Source organism: Canis aureus, chromosome 19 (genome assembly GCF_053574225.1).
Source record: "Canis aureus isolate CA01 chromosome 19, VMU_Caureus_v.1.0, whole genome shotgun sequence".
NCBI lineage: Eukaryota > Metazoa > Chordata > Mammalia > Carnivora > Canidae > Canis > Canis aureus.
This window is the reverse complement of record NC_135629.1, coordinates 48,702,310-48,722,996: the sequence shown is the minus strand read 5'-3', so window position 1 is coordinate 48,722,996 and position 20,687 is coordinate 48,702,310. Positions and strand designations below refer to the sequence as shown.

At 41.4% G+C, this 20,687-nt stretch overlaps 1 protein-coding gene and 1 pseudogene across 1 annotated transcript; one reads left to right on the top strand and one right to left on the bottom strand.

Moving 5' to 3' along the window:
- Window positions 1–6,671: 6,671 nt before the first annotated feature.
- Window positions 6,672–7,619, bottom strand: LOC144289337 (olfactory receptor-like protein OLF4). The gene has a single exon (XM_077857489.1). The coding sequence runs from the start codon at window positions 7,617–7,619 to the stop codon at window positions 6,672–6,674; it is 948 nt and encodes a 315-aa protein (XP_077713615.1).
- A 1,482-nt stretch (window positions 7,620–9,101) lies between these two features.
- On the top strand, window positions 9,102–17,319 carry LOC144291119 (olfactory receptor 7A5-like; annotated as a pseudogene).
- Window positions 17,320–20,687: the final 3,368 nt, after the last annotated feature.

Sequence of the window (20,687 nt, the reverse complement as noted above, 5' to 3'; positions counted from 1 at the left end):
CACCCCCGCCCTGGCTGCCGGGCTCAGTGGAAGGTGTTTACCCTGTGAGGCCCCTGTTCTCTGGAGGCCCCACCTCTCCCAGGCACAAGGTGACACAAGGAGGAACAACAACATTGGCTGCGGCCAGCTCCCCAGCTCTGGGGGGATCAGCTCCCCCACTAGTAATTACCGCAGCTCCCAGTCGGCACTGGCCTAGGTGTCCCTGCGTGGCGGGGGGCACTGATCTGCACAGCTTGGGAATGCCCTGTGGCAGGAGAGTCCTCGCTGTCCTGTGTCCTCCTGGCCTCCTCCTGTCCTGCGGGGAGTGCAGGATCATGGGCTGTGTCCCCCAGCACCCTGGGATCTGGGGCCTGCACCACTGGGATCGCGCTCCCAGGGCCGCGGTCCCGAAGGCAGCAGGGTGCAGCCCCCTCCATCCAGAGCCCCGCCTGACCCACCGGCTTCTCCCCAGGCCCCACTGGGTGCGTGCTCCAGCCCTTTATGAGCTCAGCCTGCGGTGCCTGGCACCCTCTCCCCTGGGTGCACTTCTCTGTTAGTGACCCCAGGAACCTGGAGGCTCCACTGCCCCTCCTGCAATCTTGCCCGAGTTCCCTGCTAAGCCCCTTTCAGTCCGGGAAGAATCCCGTGTGGATTTTTTAAAGGTCCTGCTTTCCTGTCCTGGAGGCTTTTACCTACCGGCCTTAGTCTGGCTCCTCGCAGTGCTCCTCCCAACTTGATTGTTTTTATTTTATTTTTTTCCACCTTCCTACCTTGTTAGAAGCGAAAACCCTTCTCTCTGTAGCATTCTGGCTGTTCTTTCTTTAAAGCTCAGGTCGAATTTGTAGATTTTCAGTATGGCTTGAAAGTTATCTAGGCTTGTTGGTGGGGCCAGGTGAGTTGGAAACCCTGCTCCTTCGCCATCTTGCCCCGCCTCTCTCTCTCTCTCTCTCTCTTTCTCTCTCTCTCTCTCTCTCTCAATTTTATTTATTTATTCATGAGAGACACAGAGAGGCAGGGACAAAGGCAGAGGGAGAAGCAGGCTCCCTGTGGGGAGCCCGATGTAGGACTGGATCCCAGGACCCTGCAATCAGGATCGCACCTCTGATGACTTTCTATTCAATTTTCCATCCCTTCCCCTATGATCATCTACACTGTTTCTTATATTCCACATATGAATGAAACTATATGATAATTGTATTTCTCTGATTGACTTATTTCACCCAGTATAATATCCTCCAGTTCTAACCTCATCAATGCAAGTGGTAAGACACACACAGCTGATAAATCATTGCACACTACATCTGAAATTAAGTATGTACTTGATGTTGGCTTATTGAATTTAAATTTTTTTAAAAAAGAAATAATATAGAAAACCAAAAATCTTAGGTACTGCACTCCTTGACTGCATGATATTTTGACCAAAACAATTAGAAATTTCGTAGTTAGATCAAAAGCTAAGAACTGGCAATTATTCATTAAGAAATATTTATTAATTATAAGAGATATATTTACATTACATGCACCACGACCTAGCTTAGCACATTATATGAGGTGTCACATTTTTTTTTGACAAATATGCATTCTGTGAAGTAGTACCTTTATGAACTCCTTTCTCTATTGTAGAAATGGAGCTCAGAGGGATTTTATGTTTTGCTCTAATGTATAAACCAAGGAGGGGATGGAGTTTTGATTACAGTTATGTCAGGATCCTTTCAGTTCTGAAGTTCAGGCATGGTGGTTCTCAACTGGGACTATTTAGTCTGAAGGGCTGCTGCCAAACACTGTAACCCACAGGCCAGCACCCAGAAAAGTAATGATCCAGCCACAGTGTCAACAGTGAGAAGGTGGGAAATAGAATTCTAGACCAGCTCCTCTCTACCTTCATTGTATATACAAATCACCAGTTTGTAGTTAAGATGTAAATTCTGACTCATCAGGTCTCCAGTGGGCCAGAGACTCTACACTTTTTAAAAAGTATTTATTTGTTTATCCATATATTTATTTATTTGAGAGTGAGAGTGTGAGAAGGTAGAGGGTCTGAGAGAGGGAGAAGGAGAATGTCAAGTTGACCTGCGCTGAGCACAGAGCCCAACAATGGGCTCCACTCATGACCCTGAGTTCATGACCTGAGCCAAAACCAAGAGTAGGTGCTTAAAGGACTGAGCACCACAGGTGCCCCTAGAGATTCTGCATTGCTAATAATCTCCAAGGTGGTATTGATGCTGCAGGTTCTGGTCTGAGGAGCACAGTTTGAGAGCCAAGCTGTGGTCCTGTGTTAGAGCCAGGTGTAGTTAGTTTTAGATCTTCACCAGGGATCTTCCTTGCACATTTTTTTGAAAGATTAATTTTTCACTCACTATGTGGGTGGTGAAAAATTCTGTGCTCGATTGTTAAATAGAAGGGCTATTATGGGATATCAAATAAATTATGTGAAAAAGATTTTGTGGTAAGCACAAGAAGGACCTCCAAAAGATGTCATCCTGAGGAATGTTTGAAACTGTTCACTTACTTAGCAGGGCAATTAAGATAGCAGATGGAATAAAGCTACTAGTCATTATCTTACAATAATAAACCTGGACTATCCACATTGGACTAGTGTAATAACAATGGTACTTTAACTGTGGAAGAGCCAGGAACAAGAATGGAGTCAGAGAGACATTTGAAACTAACATTGTGTTGGTTTTGCAGATGGAGGAGAGGCCATGATCCAAGGAATGTGTCTCTCTTCCAGAGGATTCAGAAGGCTCACAGCCCTTAGACATCATTATTTCAGTCTAATGAGATACCTTTCATGCTTCTGATCTCAAAAACTTTCAGAGAATTATTTGTATTGAGGTGAGTGTAGATATTTGTGACAACAGCGAAATCTAATACAGATATCTTATAGGATGTTCTTCATAGGAATTGAGTTTAAGCCTCTCAAATCATTCAGTTAGCTTCCTTTGTGCCAAGGCATTTTATGTTGAAATCTCACATTAGTAGAAAATGTGGAGTTGTTTTGGATATATTTGGGTCTATTAGATGGTAGAGAGAATTTCCTACTACATAAATGTAAATATGGTCCTGACTTTGACGCCTATGGGACATTTAGATAGGAAAAGTAATTCATTATTAGAATTAAGTTGCCCTAAAATTTTTTTAAAGATTTATTTATTTGAAGGGCAGGGGAGAGAGAGAAAAAGAGAGAGTGAGCAAGGGAAGGGGCAGAGAGAAGGAGAGAGAATATCAAGCAAAATCTGTACTGAGCAGGGAGCCCAACTCGGTGCTTGATCTCAAGATCCTGAAATCATGACCTGAGCAGAAATCTACAGTTAGATGCTCATGGAACTGAGCCATCCACTCACCCCACAATAAGCATATAACAGTGAACCTGGTGAAGAAGTACATAAATATTTGTTAAAATTTAGTAATGGTTTAAGAAAACAACAAGAAACCTTTTGCACACCCATCAGCCTGTGGAACAATGTAAAGATCTCACACTGATTGGGCTCAAAGTTTTAAAGTGCTAGCAAAAGAAAATTCTCTAATTTTGCTGGCAGAAATGTAAACTGTTACAACGTTGGGAAAACAACCTAAAGACAGGTATAAATATGAAAATAATTCATCATCATATTCATCAGCTCAGGGATTCTCAATCTCAGCACTATTGACATTCTGGTGCAGTCCATTCTCCATGGTGGTGTGTGTAGGATGAGAGCTTTGTAGGATGAGAGCATCCCTGAGAATCCCTGGCCTTCCTGACACCTCCCATGTGACCTCCAAATTGCTCAGTGTCTCCCTGGGGAACAATATCTCCTCCAGTGGAGAACCAGATTTTTAACATGACAATCTCAAAATATTTTTGTAGAATTGTTTTAATAGCAAGGTACTGAGAAAGAAAACACTTTCAATGTGTGAGCGCCACAGCCAGATCGTGAAATATGCAAACCTTGAAATAAAGAATCAGAACCACCCTAGTTGATTGAGGGAAGTGCATAAGGTATTACTGAGTAAGAAGGAAGAATGGACACAGGTATAAAAAAAAGACTGCCTCAGAGATTAAAGAGCATTTATGATGAGCACAGGGTACTACTTACCCATTTGTATGGTCTGTAAATGTGTATGTGTGCATCATCTAGGAACTGAAGTTTTAAAAGACACTAAGAACATAAGGAAGAAAGGATGTCAGGAGGAATGAAATCAGGTCAAGTATAGTGGTTTCAAAACAACTATGTGGAACAAAATAATATGAGGATCTAAAACTCATGTATGTAGACATAAAATAATAATTGAGTGCTATCAAAATGAGTTACTGATTCCAGATTAAATGTCCAAAGACTTGGGATAAAAGAATATGAGAGAATGACCTTTACAGCTGAGGAGGAAGCAGGATCTAAGTGATAATGTTTTTCTTACATAAAGGTATATGGATTCAAATATACTTAGGGAAGGTAAAGGCAATGGGCACTTGACGGGATGAGCACTGGGTGTTATTCTGTATGTTGACAAATTGAACACCAATAAAAAATAAATTTATTTTAAAAAAGATATGGTCAAATGATGCAACTTTTAGAAATAGATCTCATCACAAATAGACAAAAATGTCATTGGGGAATGACATAAATGCAAAAGCAAATGGGAAATACATATAGAGGTGATTTATTAGTGCCCAATGTACAAAATGCCATTTATTTTCATTTTTTATTGCAAGGATTGGCAAAAGAAGAATATTAGTGACAGTCAATTTTTAAGTAAGTATAATAAAATCAAAAAAGCAATGTAGAGGGCAGCCCGGGTGCCTCAGCGGTTTAGCACTGCCTTCAGCCCAGGGCATGATCCTGGAGTCCCTGGATCGAGTCCCACGTCGGGCTCCCTGCATGGAGCCTGCTTCTCCCTCTGCCTGTGTCTCTGTCTCTGTCTCTGTGTCCCTCATGAATAAATAAATATTTTTTAAAAAAGCAATGTAAAGAAAACCATATAACTGAGTGACAGATTTGAGCCCATACTAAAACGCAATTCCCCACATATACATCTACACAATAGAACTCAATGCAAACAGCGAATTTGGTAAAATAAAAACAAAAACCCAATGCCTTGTTTGAAAGAATGCAATCAGAAAAGGGAAAGAAACCCTTGGACCCCTCTGTACAAATGCAAAGACCTGGTAGACACAATGCACTATACAGAAAACCAATGAATAACTAATCCACAAATATGTTCAGCTCCCAGGTGATGAAATCATTGCAAAGTAAAGTTCCTTCACATAGTTTTCACTTGTCAGATAATTGTTTTCAAGTGGTTACCCAGAGTACCAGGGGATGCTAAGTAAATGGATGGCTCATGAATTACTGTTGCAAGGTCAGATCTGCAAGCCATGAATCAGTCTAGATCTTTCTCATCAATATGGAAACAGAAGTATGCTGCATTTAATGATTAAAAAGAAATGCCCTGACTTCACTGGTCATCCCTCCATCCCTAATATTCCTATTCTCTTTAATTGCAAAACTCACTGATTGTGTTCTACTTTTACTGGAAGTATTTTAGCTCCTCACTTTATTGTCAACAATTACCCATGTGCTGCTAGCTCTATGTCCACTTCTTTCTTTAATATCATCAGTGAATCCATTATTTCATCAGGTAAGCAAATGAGCATAGAGATCTCTAGGTTCTGGGCTAGGTTGGTGGCTGTCAGCTGACCTCAGGTAAATGCACCTGGCTTGAATCATCTCTGACCCTTTTCTGCAGGACCTGCTGGGCTCAGACTCACCTGCGTGGGAACTCTGAGGAAGTCTCTGTGTAGCAGTCTGAATTCCTCCTGGGTGGCAATGATGATGATTAAACTCTGTCCCCACACAAGCTTAGGACTCCAGAGGCAACTGCTAGGTCCTATCCAGCTCATGACTGGCACAGGCAGAGGGGCTGCCACACAGGAGATATTCAGAGCTTCCTCTGTCTATTCATGAGGCATGTTTCCCTCCTGCTCCTCCAACCTCTAAGTGCATGATTTCCCTGTGGGACACTGGTGGACACAAAGGAACGTTTTTCCGGAGATTGTGTTCTCAAAAGACCAGGTTATAACCAAGTGAATCCAAATTTATTACTAATTCCTTGGGATCTCTGCTGTTCCCAGAGTTTGGACCTCTCAGCACCATATCCCAACCCTGACTTTAACTTTTCCACAAAGTCTAGGACTGAGCAATCCTTCTGGATTAGATCTCTCAGATCTCCAAAATGTCGACTGTGGTGAGCATACAACCCTGCCACCAACAGAATACTGCTGTTTTCCTTTTCAACAAGGAGAACTAACTTTGTTGACATAAACCTTGAGAAAGACATACCTTCGCTTCATGACACATTTGCCAAACTATTAGGAATTTCATACTTGTGTAATTAAGAGCTTTCATTTGGTCCCTCATTGTGAAGCATTTGTTAAAGATAAGAAGGATATTTCTTGCACTATTTTATAAGCTTGGAATAGAAAAGTAAATAGATTCTTCCCTGTAGCTTTGAGGATGAACCAAGCCCTGCAAACATCTTTTTACCCCAATGAGAACCATTTCAGGCTTCTGATTTCTCAAATTATAAGAGCACAAATGTGTGATAAAACACCAATGTAGTCACTTTACAGAGCATTAGGAATTGAATACAAACATTTGTCTAATAAAATTATGCTCAAGAACTGATATTAAGCAATCTTGGGGACTTGTTCAGTCCTATGACAATTGGCCATGTAGTGTCTCCTTTACTAAGAATGCTCTTAAAGCCTTCTTTATGTCTCTGTTCCTCAGGCTATAGATGAAGGGGTTCAACATGGGTGTGACCACTGTGTACATCACCGAGGCCACTGCACTTGAGTGAGAGCTCTGAGGAGCAGCAGAGCTAAGGTACACACCTAGGATTGTACAATAAAATAAGGAGACAACTGAGAGGTGAGATGCACAGGTGGAAAATGCTTTATACTTGCCCAGGGCTGATGATATTCCACATATGGTGGAAACAATCTTAGAATAAGAGTAAAGGATCCCAGCAAAAGGACCCCCACCCAGTAAGACAGCTGCAAAATACATCACCATGTTATTAAGAAAGGTGTCAGAACAGGCTAGTTGGATCATCTGATTGAGTTCACAAAAAAAGTGGGGGATTTGGAAGTGTGTACAGAAGGAAAGCCGCAACATCATTAAACTCTGTAACAAGGAGTTCAGGATACACATGATCCAAGACACCAGAACCAGAAGTCCACAAAGTCGGGAGTTCATGATGACTGTGTAGTGCAGGGGATAACAGATGGCCACAAACCGGTCATAGGCCATCACACTGAGGACAAAGAAGTCTGAGACAGCAAAGAGTATAAAAAAATAAATCTGTGTGACACAACCTGCATAGGTGATGACTTTGCTCTGAGTCTGGATATTCTGAAGCATCTTGGGGACAGTGGTGGAGGTGAAACAGATGTCTACAAAGGACAGGTTGGTGAGGAAGAAGTACATGGGGGTGTGGAGGTGGGGGTCACAGCTGACAGCCAGGATGATGAGCAGGTTTCCAAAGATAGTGATCAGGTACATGGAGAGGAAGAGCCCAAATAGGAGGGGCTGCAGTTCTGGTTCCTCTGACAATCCCAGAAGAAGAAACTCTGAAATTTCTGTATCATTGCCTTGCCCCATGTGGTGGAGATGACTTCAAGAAAAGAAGCAAATAGCATGACTAATTTTTATATAAACTTGCATTACTCACAGATTTGAAGTGCTACTCTTAATATTTTATAGTCTAGAAATTCATTTTAATATGCTGTGCATGGATATAGTCCCCTGCAAGGCATCCTTGTATCAGCATAGTGATGGAAATTTTCTTCCAATCCCCTTTTTTCAAAAGGCCATGTATTCTACAGTTTTAATTAAAAAACTATTCCAAATTTCAGAAATATAATTGAGTGTTGCCATGTTTTAGGCATTGTCTAGGCAAAGAGTATAGGGTGCTAAAAACAAAATTTCCTATCACTCAATGATAGAGAAAGAATAATTAACAAATAAGAAAATTAAATAGCATTTCAGATAGCAGTAGGTGGTATGAAGAAAAAGAAAACAGGGATAAAGCAGAGAACAGAGCATGGTATTTAGGCCAATTCTGTTAACCAAGGTAACATTGCAACACAGACTTCAAGTAACAGAGGGAAGTAGATCAAAGATTATGGGGGAGTGTGTGCCCGATAGAGGGAATGGCCCAAGGAAGGTACTTGTTTCCAATGTTCAAGTCAAAGAAGCACAGCCAGTGCTGCAAGGGAATTAGCAGGAGGGAGACTGAGGAGAGACATTGTCAGACATACTGAGGAGGGAAGTGGCCTCTCTACTTCCTCTGGAACCTCATGGCACAGGAACTTCCCTGTCCACACTGCCTCTCCCACTGTGTTCATCTTGTTGCAAAGGCATCCCGGGAATTGAACCAGATCCCCTTCTTAATGGCCTCTCTTAACTGAGTCCTGGTCCCTGTATTGTGTCGCCTTGGGATTTATGAGGATTTCTCTGTCTCTGCACCAAGGACATTCTGGCCAGAGTCTGCGCTGGGGTGGGGTGTGTCCTGTGCATTGTAGGATGTTTAGAGAATATCTGGCCTACACCCACCCCTCTCCAGTATGACAGGCAAAGCTGGCTCCAGACAGTGATCAGTGACCCCCAGGGGGACAAAATGACACCCAATTAAAACCACACATTGAGTTTAACAATCTCAACTTACTTTTCTAACATTGCTATAATAGTAATTTAATGGTAAAGAATATGAAAGATCTTCAAAGTATGAGCATCAGCCACTCTCTGAAATTGACATTAGCACTGAATAAATTAATTATTTAATCAAGCCAAATAACAAACGCAGTGATCACTGGTTCTGGGCTAAGTTGAATTGGCTCTCAGGTGATGATGGATCCATGCTCTTGGCTTCCATTCTCTCTGACACTGCCATCCATAGTCCTCTGGGGTGTTGGACTCACCTGGCTGGAGTGTCTGACAGGAAGGTTACTTTGTGGAAGTCTGACTTCCTCCCTGGATGGCAGATGATAGGGACTCAAGCTCTGTCCTCAGTGGGGGCAGCAGGAAGGAGTGAAGCATCAGTCCCCAGCCAGAATTGGGACTCAGAACAAACAGACAAGAAGCATGGCCCTTCCTGTCCAAGGTTACAGGGGTAGAGGGATTAGAGATGAGGAGGTATTTACAGCTCCCTGTGTCTGCTCATTAGACAGATTTCCCTCTTGTGACTCCAACCTCTAAGCACATGATTCCCAAGTGGAAAATTCATCTGGACAGAAAGGATATTTTCCTAATGAATCCCAGTTCCCAAAAGACTAGGTGAGAGGTCAAATCAATTCAGTTTTAGGTTTTTTTTTCTTACCCCTTTCCTTTGACTTTACTCTCATCTCGATGTGTGAAATCCTAGCACCTTATCTCAGCTCTGAGTTATAATGTTCTCCAAGTCTAAGAATGAGGACTCACCTGGATTAGTTCTCTTTATCTTCAAAGCATTAACTTGTGGTGGGGAACTAGCCTTGCTATCTCCAGACAGGGTCTATTCTTCTTTTCAATAAAGCAGAGAAATAGATTTTTCTGGTAATAAACCTTGGCCACTACACACATTAGCTTCAATACAGATTTGCTGTTACCATTAGGTATTTCTTACTTTATACAAGTTAGGTGCTGTTACTTCTTCCTTTGCCATAAAATAGCTATTTATTATAACAGATGTGTTTAGATCTTTTCATATATTATAAAATGAGCTTCACATCTCATGTGGATTGTTTGATTTAATTCTATAAACATCTTCTCCCTGAGGAAGTACATTTATGAACTCCAATCTACATTGTTGACGTGGTGCTTGGTGCAGTCTTGTGATTTTTCCACATTTAATATCCAAGTTTGTGATGGGCCTTCAGTGTCATTCTGTCAGGATGCTTCTAGTTCTCAAGCTCTGGGACAGTTGTTCTCAACCAGAAATGAATTTGCCCCTGGAGATGTCTGGTAATGTGTGAAGTTATATTGTTGAACATGTATAATACAATGGAAAGCACTCCCCAAATTCTATCCTGTCACAAATGTCAACCATAAAAGGTGAGAAACCCACCTAGACCAGCATCAATGTGCCTGTGAATCCACATGGATCCCACTACAAATGCAGAATCTGATCACTGGTCCTGGTGGCTCTGTGATTCTGCTTTTCTAAAAAGTCCCCAGTGATGTTGATGTGCAGATCCTGGTGTTAAGAGTTCATGAGATAGGTAGTCAGGGCCAGGATCTCCAACAAGAAAATATGGAGTCAGGAGAACTAATATAAAATAGCACTGAGATCCGGTTTTTCAACTTAGGTAGGCACACTGATATTCTTCTTTGCACCCCTTGCAGAAATAACTTATGCAAAAGGTCCTATAATAAGACAATTAACCACATACATTTGTCAACATCATGGGCAAGTGGCAGGCAGGACATAAGCCCCCAGATGTCAGAAAAAAAGACTATCTTTTGGGTTTTCCGAATAGAGTATCATATCATCTACAAAGACTGAGATTTTGTCTTCTTTGCTAATTTGGATGTGTTTGTTTCTTTTTGTTGTCAGACTGCTGAAGCAAGATTTCTAATACTATGTTGAGCAAGAGTGGCAAGAATAGACATTGCTGTCACGTCCTGACCTTAGGGGAAAAGCTCTCAGTTTTTGAAAAACTTGGCCATATTAGCTGTGGGTTTTTCATATATGGCTTTTATGATATTGAGGTTTGTTCTCTCTGTCTTTACATTATGAAAACTTTTAATCAAGCAAGGATGCTCTACTTTGTCAAATGCTTTTTATGCATCTATTGAGAGGATCATATGGTTCTTGTCCTTTCTTTTATTAATGTAGTGTATCACATTGATTGATTTGAGGATATTGAACCACATTGACAGCCCAGTACATCCAAGTTGGTTGTGGCAAACAATTCTTTCAATGTATTATTGGATCTTATTGGCTAGTATCTTGGTGAGAATTTTGGCATCCATGTTTGTGAGAGATATTTGTCTGTAATTCTCTTTTTGGGTGGGTTTTTTTTTTGTCTGGTTTTAGGGTCAAGGTAATGCTGGCCTCATAGAAAGAGTTTGGAAGTTTTCCTTCTATTTCTATTTTTTGAGGCAACTTCAGAAGAATAGGTATTAATTCTTTAAATGTTTGGTAGAATTCCCCTGGGAAGCCATCTGGACCTGGACTTCTGTTTGTGGGGAGAGTTTTGAGTACTGTTTCAATTTCCTTCCTGGTTAAGGGTCTGTTCCAATCTTCTATTTCTTCCTGTTTCAGTTTTGGTAGCTTATACAGGTCTAGGAATGCATCCACACCCAAAATTGTTGAGACTCATACAAGAATTCAGCAAAATGGCCGAGTTCAAAAAGGGTGTTGCCTGTGTTCTTCTCTAGGATTTTGATGGAATCTTGTCTCACATTTAGATCTTTCATCCATTTTGAGTTTATCTTTGTGTATGGTGAAAGAGAGTGGTCTAGTTTCATTCTTCTGCATGTGGATGTCCAATTTTCCCAGCACCATTTATTGAAGAGACTGTCTTTCTTCCAATGGATAGTCTTTCCTCCTTTATCGAATATTAGTTGCCCATAAAGTTCAGGGTCCACTTCTGGATTCTCTATTCTGTTCCACTGATCTATGTGTCTGTTTTTGTGCCAGTACCACACTGTCTTGATGACCACAGCTTTGTAGTACAACCTGAAATCTGGCATTGTGATGCCCCCAGCTATGGTTTTCTTTTTTAAAATTCCCCTGGCTATTCGGGGTCTTTTCTGATTCCACACAAATCTTAAAATAATTTGTTCTAACTCTCTGAAGAAAGTCCATGGTATTTTGATAGGGATTGCATTAAACGTGTATATTGCCCTGGGTAACATTGACATTTTCACAATATTAATTCTGCCAATCCATGAGCATGGAATATCAATGCACAGAAATAAGTTGCATTTCTATACACTAAGATGAGACAGAAGAAAAATAAATGAAGGAGTCAATCCCATTTATAATTGCACCAAAGCCATAAGATATCTAGGAATAAACCTAACCAAAGAGGTAAAGGATCTATATTCAGAAAACTATAGAACACTCGTGAAAGAAATTGAGGAAGATACAAAGAAATGGGAAAAACTTTCCATACTCATGGAATGGAAGAACAAATATTGTTAAAATGTCTATGCTGCCTAGAGCAATCTACACATTCAATGCAATCCCTGTCAAAATACCATCAGCTTTTTTTCACAGAGCTGGAAGAAATAATTCTAAACTTTGTAGGGAACCAGAAAAGACACTGAATAGACATAAGAATGTTGAAAAAGTGAAAGAAAAGCTGATGGCATCACAATGCTGGACTTCAAATTGTATTACAAAGCTTTGATCATCAAGGCAGGATCAGCACACAGAAAGACACATAGATCCAAGGAACAGAATAGAGAACCCAGAAATGGACCCTCAACTCTATGCTTAACTCATCTTCAACAAAGCAGGAAAGAATATCCAATGGAAAAAGGACAGTCTCTTCAATAAATGGTTTTGGGAAAATTCACAGTTATTTTTAAGTATTCTTTATTGTTGGACATATAGGCTTTCTCACACTGGAATCCATTCATTATTGTTCTCAGATCTTTTCCTGATGTCTGTTTTATGTTCAGAGGATTAATATAATTGGTCTTTTAGAAGTCACTGTTATTTTACATTTTTTCTACAAGTTCATTTTAGTCATTTCATTTTCCACAAGTTCACTCACTTTATGCCAACAAGTTCTAGGCATTAAGATAGAAATTTAATGTTATTTTCCTTCTAACTAAGAACAAATTCTCCAAGCACTGTTTATTACCAAAACTTCGATTTCTTCATTGGTTTTGATTCCATTTTTATAATATAACATTTTTTTCCTTGTAGGATTTGTGTTTTTCTATACTCCTATCTTGATACCAATTTAGGCTTAGGCATTCACAAAATTTTGATAAACAGAAGTTTATTGCACATTTTAATCATGAACAGAGGTTAGGTTACCTTAATATGGATTCTGTACTATTCCTAGTGACAGGACACTGATTTGATAGGGGTGGCAATATACTCAGATTAAAACACCAAAATATGGGTGATCATGTGCCTTGGCTGTTGCTCTTGTAACCACCAATCACAGACTTAGTGGCTTAAAAAAATACAAAGTTCTGCAGATCAGAAATTCAAAATGAGTCTCCCTGAAATAAAAAGTTGTCTGTGGGGCTGTATTCCTTGCTAGAGACTCTAAGGGATTACCCACTAGGAGTCTTTTCTAAAGACCACCCTCATCCCTTGTCCCGCTCCTGCCCTCCATCTTCAATGCCTACAGTGCCTGGCTGAGTCTTTCCTGTGTCTCATCTCTTGTCCTCTTATTGCTGCCTCCATTCAAGGATGCTTGTGATTTCATTGGCTTCATATAGATAACCTCTATTTTGAAGTTGGGTGACTAGAAATTGTAAGTCTTTTGATAACTATAATTCCTTTTCTCTTATAATCTAATATATTAGCAGGTTCTGAGGATTGGGATGCAGACATTTTTGGAAGGCCATCATTCTGTCTCACATCCCATGTTGCACAAATTTGCCCAAATCTATGCAAGCTGAAGTCTGTTAGTGGAGCTTCTAGGAAAACATATGTTTTTCCTAATGAAAAAAAAATGTTTCCCAAAATGGTGAAATAGGAGTTTTCTTACATCTTTTTCCCTCAAAGTACCACTTTTGACAGTAATTAATGGTTGAGAGTACCTTTGGGGAAGTCCAGGGATCTCACTAAGAATCTCAAGTCCAAAATTGGTGCAAACAATACTCAATATTGACACATTAAAGAGAGTAAGAGGAACAACTGACCCATATACCCTCTATCACAACACAGCATGCTCAGTACAACAGATCTTCTCAGCCAGAGACTTCTTCTGGGGATGAATGTGAGAGTGTATGAGTGAACACTTGGCTTCCCAGCTGGGCAGGATACTGCCAGTGACACCCACTGCATTCCCAACCCACCTAGAAAACTGTCTCAGAGGCAGAGGAAACCTGGACTTACTTCCTGTCCTAAAAGAAACTTTTTTTGGTGTCATTATGAGCAGAGGAAATGTGGAACTTAGATGGTCACAATAGTCCCTATAGATGGAGCACCTACTCTGTGCCACGGAATTTCCTGTGAACTGTAAAATATACTAGTTCTCAGACTGAATCCTTAGATGGAATTTCTTCAGTTTACAGATAGGGGAACAAAGACTTGCAAGGTTCTTTTCCTGTTATCAGGAAAAAGAGACACCTGTAAATTGTATGACCACCTAAAGTCAGATCTGAGGTGGGTGAGGGGATTCTGGGAGAAGAACACACCTGATGCTGACACTGGACCACAACCTTTCCATGCAAAAATATCACATACCAAGACAGGCAACATCCATGTATGGGAGCTAGTTACAGCTGCAGACTCTTTGGGCCACCCTAGACATGCCAAATTAGTAGTAGCACTTCCCAAGCTATGACAATCAAAAATTTCTCCAGATGTTTTCAAGTGTCCTCTGGAGGCGGAATCTTCCTTGGTTGAGAACCACTGGCCTATTTGTTGCATTCCAGTCAAAACATATTGGTTCATAATGACCCAGTTCATACTTCTGGGTCAAATACTCAATGCTTCCAAGTCACATTTCTACAAATGTGGAATGAGGCTTATAATTTTACAGTCCTCATAGAATGGCTATTGCAAAAATAAGTGAGACAATCTTATAATATTCAAAGCTCAGCCCACAGTGCATTAAAAGGTCTAAATAGATCTCTTATAATACCAAATGTTTTATAAGTGAAGGACTAAATGTCAACTTTTAAGGTGTATTAAAAACAGTATAGACTCCTAATTGACTTGTCAAAAGAATTATGAATCCAAGGATTATTGTACCCATCATTTTATAGCAATGAAATACTTTCCTTGTTGGAGAAGAAAGATCAGTTTTCTAGAGCTATCAGGAGTTGTGCTCCCACCACAAGTCAATGGTTTGCAGACCCAGGGACATGGTCAAGACAGATTCCTCAGTCTTAGATTTGGAAAAAAAATTCACTCAGGGTTGTGGAAGTGTTCACTGTTAAAGTTCTGGAAGCCAAGCAAGTGCAGGGAGGAGTAGTAAACATTGGATGCATCTGAATTCTAAGCTGGTCTCTTGGGAACAGAGAATCTACAGGAAAAAAATTTCACTCTGTCCAGATAAGTTCCCATGAGGAAAGGTGCTCACGGGTTGGAGTAATAATGGGAAATGTGTGTAGTGAGCAGGGATAGGAAACACAGACTGCAAACAGAAGGAGCTATAAATATCTCCTCTGCTGCAGCCCTTGGCCATATTCAGACTTGAGCTGGAGGAGACATTTATTTTTATTTTTTTTATTGGAGTTCAATTTGACAACATATAGCATAACACCCAGTGCTCATTCCACCAAGTGCCCCCTCATTGCCCATCACCCAGTCACCCCAACACCCTGCCCACCTCCCTTTCCACTACCCCTTGTTCGTCTCCCAGAGTTAGGTGTCTCTCTCATGTTTTGTCACCCTCACTTATATTTTCACTCATTTTCTCTTTTCCCTTTCACTAATTTTTAATTTCCCCAAATGAATGAGATCATATAATGTTAGTCCTTTTCCGATTGACTTATTTCTCTCAGCATAATACCCTCCAGGTCCCTCCACATCGAAGCAAATGGTGGGTATTTGTCATTTCTAATGGCTGAGTAATATTCCATTGTATACATAGGCCACATCTTCTTTATCCATTCATCTTTCAATGGACACCGAGGCTCCTTTCACATTTGGCTATTGTGGACATTGCTGCTATAAACATTGGGGTGGAGGTGTTCCAGCATTTCAATGCCCCAAGATTGCTAGCACTCATACAGCAATTCGGCAGTGTGGCAGGATACAAAACCAATGCCCAGAAATCAGTGGCATTTCTATACACTAACAATGAGACTGAAGAAAGAGAAATTAAGGAGTCAATCCCATTTATAATTGCACCCAAAAGCATAAGATACCTAAGAATAAACCTAACCAAAGAGGTAAAGGATCTATACCCTAAATACTATAGAATGCTTCTGAAAGAAATTGAGGAAGACACGAAGAGATGGAAAAATATTCCATGCTCATGGATTGGAAGAATTAATATTGTGAAAATGTCAATGTTACCCAGGGCAATTTACACGTTTAATACAATCCCTATCAAAATACCATGGACTTTCTTCAGAGAGTTGGAACAAATCATCTGAAGATTTGTGTGGAATCAGAAAAGACCTCGAATAGCCAGGGGAATATTAAAAAAGAAAACCAGAGCCGGGGGCATCACAATGCCAGATTTCAGGTTGTACTACAAAGCTGTGGTCATCAAGACAGTGTGGTACTGGCACAAAAACAGACACATAGATCAATGGAACAGAATAGAGAATCCAGAGTGGACCCTCAACTTTATGGTCAACTAATATTTGACAAAGGAGGAAACACTATCCACTGGAAAAAAGACAGTCTCTTCAATAAATGGTGCTGGGAAAATTGGACATCCACATGCAGAAGAATGAAACTAGACCACTCTCTTGCACCATACACAAAGATAAACTCAAAATGGATGAAAGATCTAAATGTGAGACAAGATTCCATCAAAATCCTAGAGGAGAACACAGGTAACACCCTTTTTGAACTTGGCCTATGACCATTTTGTGGCCATTTGCCACCCCCTGCATGGTCATCATGAAACCCACCTACTGTGTACTGTTGGTTCTGGTGGTCTGGATGATAAGTATCCTGAATTCCTTATTACAAAGCTTAATGGTGTTGTGACTGTCCTTCTGTAGAGAGGTGGAAATTTCCAACTTTTTCTGTGATGTCAAACAAGTGGTTCAACTTGCCTATTCTGAACTTTCTTAATGACATGGTGATGTATTTAACAGCTGTGCTGCTGGGTGGTGTCCCTTCACTGGGATCATTTATTTTTACTCTAAGATAGTTTCCTCCATACTTGGGATCTCATCATCCCAGGGCAGGTATAAAGCATTTTCCACCTGTGCATCTCACCTCTCCATTGTGTTCTTATTGTATTGTACAATCCTGTACCTTAGCTCTGCTGCTCCCAAAAGCTCCCTTTCAAGTGCTGTAGCCTCGGTGATGTACACAGTGGTCATACCCATGCTGAACCCCTTCATCTATAGCCTGAGGAACAGAGATATAAAGAGAGATCTGAGTTGTAGGGGTTCCAGTGATGTAAGGACCAGTCATCCTGTAGCTGAAGACCCGCTCATGATTGCAGGGCTCACAGCCTCAGAACTGGGAACTACTATTCTTAGATCAGACTAGGGAACTAGAACATACACCTTCAGTTTATTTCCTAGAATTTCCATGTGTTTGAATTCTACATTGCCACACATTTAAGTAACTCACTTATTAATCTTCTGCTCTGTCTGATGTATAGACAGCATTCCACTCTGTCTGTTTTCATATGTTCCAATGTTTTCCCCAAACTTGGATCTCAAATGCCTGGAATTTTCTGTATCTTACATGGGGCAAATTGAATTTCTTAAAAATAATTTAATTTCAAATGACTTAAACTATGCCAAGTAAATTTTCCCTAGATTTAGCAAAAGAATAATCATGAGTTGTATTCTTCATATGGAAGATACTACATTGACCTCTAAGCTCTTCACATAACTTTACTGGAAAGGAGAATACAAAACCTCTGTTTTTACCTAGAGTCTGTCAATATTTTTACATCTCTACTGTTACTCCTTTTTCTGATAATGTGGACTCTAGCATAGTTCCCTTTACATCTCAGGCAACTGACAGGGATACACTAGCTTGGAAAGTGTGAGCACTCCCCCTTCCCCATGTGTTTGTTGACATTGCCCCAGAGTCTTGCCTGACCAGAACCTCTGCTGAGGCTGCACCAACCCTTGGATTCTTATTCTGATGCAAGACACACCTCAGCAATACCCATCAGAGAATTCTAACAAAACCAGGTATATTAGTCACAGAGGCTGGATGACAGAGATAGAAAGTGCAGAGGTTAAGATTCAGAACAAGAGAAAGAAAACCTGGAACTGGGGGCCCTGCCTTTATTGGGGCCTATGTGTAGAGTGGCTAGGCATTCCTAGGTTCACTCTTTATTGACCAGTTTTAAAACATAAGAATGAAAGTCACTACTGGTTCAGTATCAAGGTTACCCAGAGCTTTCTGAAGAGGTACTTCATAAATGGAGGCAGCCTGAGTGCTTTTCTGGTAATAGTTTCCCGTATCTAATGATGTTTATTCAGCATGGTTGTCCTTGAAATAAATGCCTCAGAAATCAAAAGCTTCATGTCAGGCACTTTCTCTTCAAACATGCTACTATGCTTTAAAAATAGTCTTCTTGTTTTATTCTAGTATTCATCTAGGTGTCCAGAATGCCTACCATAGCCACTAGAAAACACTGATTAGCAAACCTACATGTCCCAAAGGAGTCTACATGGAAAGACACATACGAATAAATAGATTGACCTGATATGTTCTTCATGTCAGAGAGGATCGCAAATATGAGGATGCATTTTATGAAGTAAATACTCAGTAATGGGATCCCTGGATCACAGGATCTTTCTATTTTTATTATTTTTGTGGAACTTCCACACTGTTTTCTGAGTGGCTGTACCAATTTTCATTCCCACCAACAGAGCAAGAGGATTCCCCTTTCTCCACATCCTCTCCAACATCTGTTGTTTCCTGTGTTGTTGATTTTAGCTATTTTGACAGGTGTGAGGTGATACCTAATTGTGATTTTGATTTGCATTTCCCTGATGGTGAGTGCTGTTGAGCATCTTTTCCTGTGTCTTTTGGCCACCTGTATATATCTTCTTTGGAGAAATGTCTGTCCATGTCTTCTGACCACTTTTTACTGTAATTATTATTAATTATTTTAGTATTAATATGTATAAGTTCTTTTTGTATGTTGGATTTTTAACCCCTTATTGGATATATCATTTGAAAATATCTTCTCCCATTAAGTGGGCTGCCTTTTTGTATGGTTGACTGTTTCTTTTGCTGTGCCAAAATGTTTATTTTGATGTAGCCATTTACAACATGGATGGATCTAGAGGATATAATGCTAAGTGAAATAAGTTAGTCAGAGAAAGAAAAATACCATATGATTTCATTCATATGCGGAATTTAAGAAACAAAACAAACAGACAAGAGACAAAGAAAAAAACAGATTATTCAATATGGAGAACAAAGCAATGATTGCTAGAGGGGAGGTAGATGGGGGAAGGGTAAATTAGGTGATGAGGATTAAGGGTACACTTATAGGGTTGAGTACTGAGTAGTGTATAGGGTTGCTGAATCACTATATTGTACACTTGGAACTAACCTGTACAACTATAACTTGGTGGAATTTAAAAAATAAAATATTTAAGAACTAAAAAAAATAGTTAAGAACTACAAAAATATAAACAAATAAAATATTTAAGAGGGTGCAACATTTCAAATCACCCATTTTATTACTATCCAAAATATTTGGGATCTTGAGAAGATGGCGGAGGAGTAGGGTCTCCAAATCACCTGTCTCCACCAAACTACCTAGAAAACCTTCAAATTATCCTGAAAATCTATGAATTCGGCCTGAGAATTAAAGAGAGACCAGCTGGAATGCTACAGTGAGAGGAGTTCGCGCATCTATCAAGGTAGGAAGACGGGGAAAAAGAAATAAAGGAACAAAGGCCTCCAAGGGGGAGGGGCCCCGCGAGGAGCCGGGCTGAGGCCGGGGCGAGTGTCCCCAGGACAGGAGAGCCCCGTCCCGGAGACGCAGGAGCTGCACCGACCTTCCCGGGCGGAAAGGGGCTCGTGGGGAGTTGGAGCAGGACCAGGAGGGCGAGGAGGCCCTCGGGCTCCCGGGGACAGTAACAGAGCAACTGCGCGCCCAGGAGAGTGCGCCGAGCTCCCTAAGGGCTGCAGCGCGCACGGCGGGACCCGGCGGGACCCGGAGCAGCTGAAGGGGCTCGGGGGCGGCTCCGCGGAGGGGGCTGCGCGGCCCCGGGAGCAGTTCGCAGGGGCTCGGGCAGAGGAAGAGGCTCCGTGCGGAGGGGCCTGCGCGGTTCCAGGAGCAGCTCGGAGGGGCTCGGGCGGCGGCTCCGCGGAGGGGGTTGCGCGGCCCGGGAGCGCGAATCCACCAGCGCAGGCTCCGGAGCACAGGGCGCCGGGACACAGCCCAGGATCCCGCCTCCCCCGGGACAGGCAGAGGCCGGGAGGGCCCAGGACAGCGAGGACGCTCCTGCCCCAGCTGAGCAGGTCAGCGGCCCCGCCCGGAGCCTCCAGGCCCTGCAGACGGAGTTCCTGCCGGAGCTGAATCCAGGTTTCCAGAGCTGCCCCGCCACTGGGGCTGTTCCTCCTGCGGCCTCACGGGGTAAACAACCCCCACTGAGCCCTGCACCAGGCAGGGGCACAGCAGCTCCCCCAACTGCTAACACCTGAAAATCAGCACAACAGGCCCCTCCCCCAGAAGATCAGCTAGACGGACAACTTCCAGGAGAAGCCAAGGGACTTAAAGAACACAGAATCAGAAGATACTCCCCGGTGGTTCTTTTTTTGTTTGTTTGTTTTTGTTTTTGTTTTTGTTTTTGTTTTTGTTTTGTTTTGCTTTTTGATTTGTTTCCTTCCCCCACACCCTTTTTTTTCTCCTTTCTTTTTCTTTCTCTTTTTCT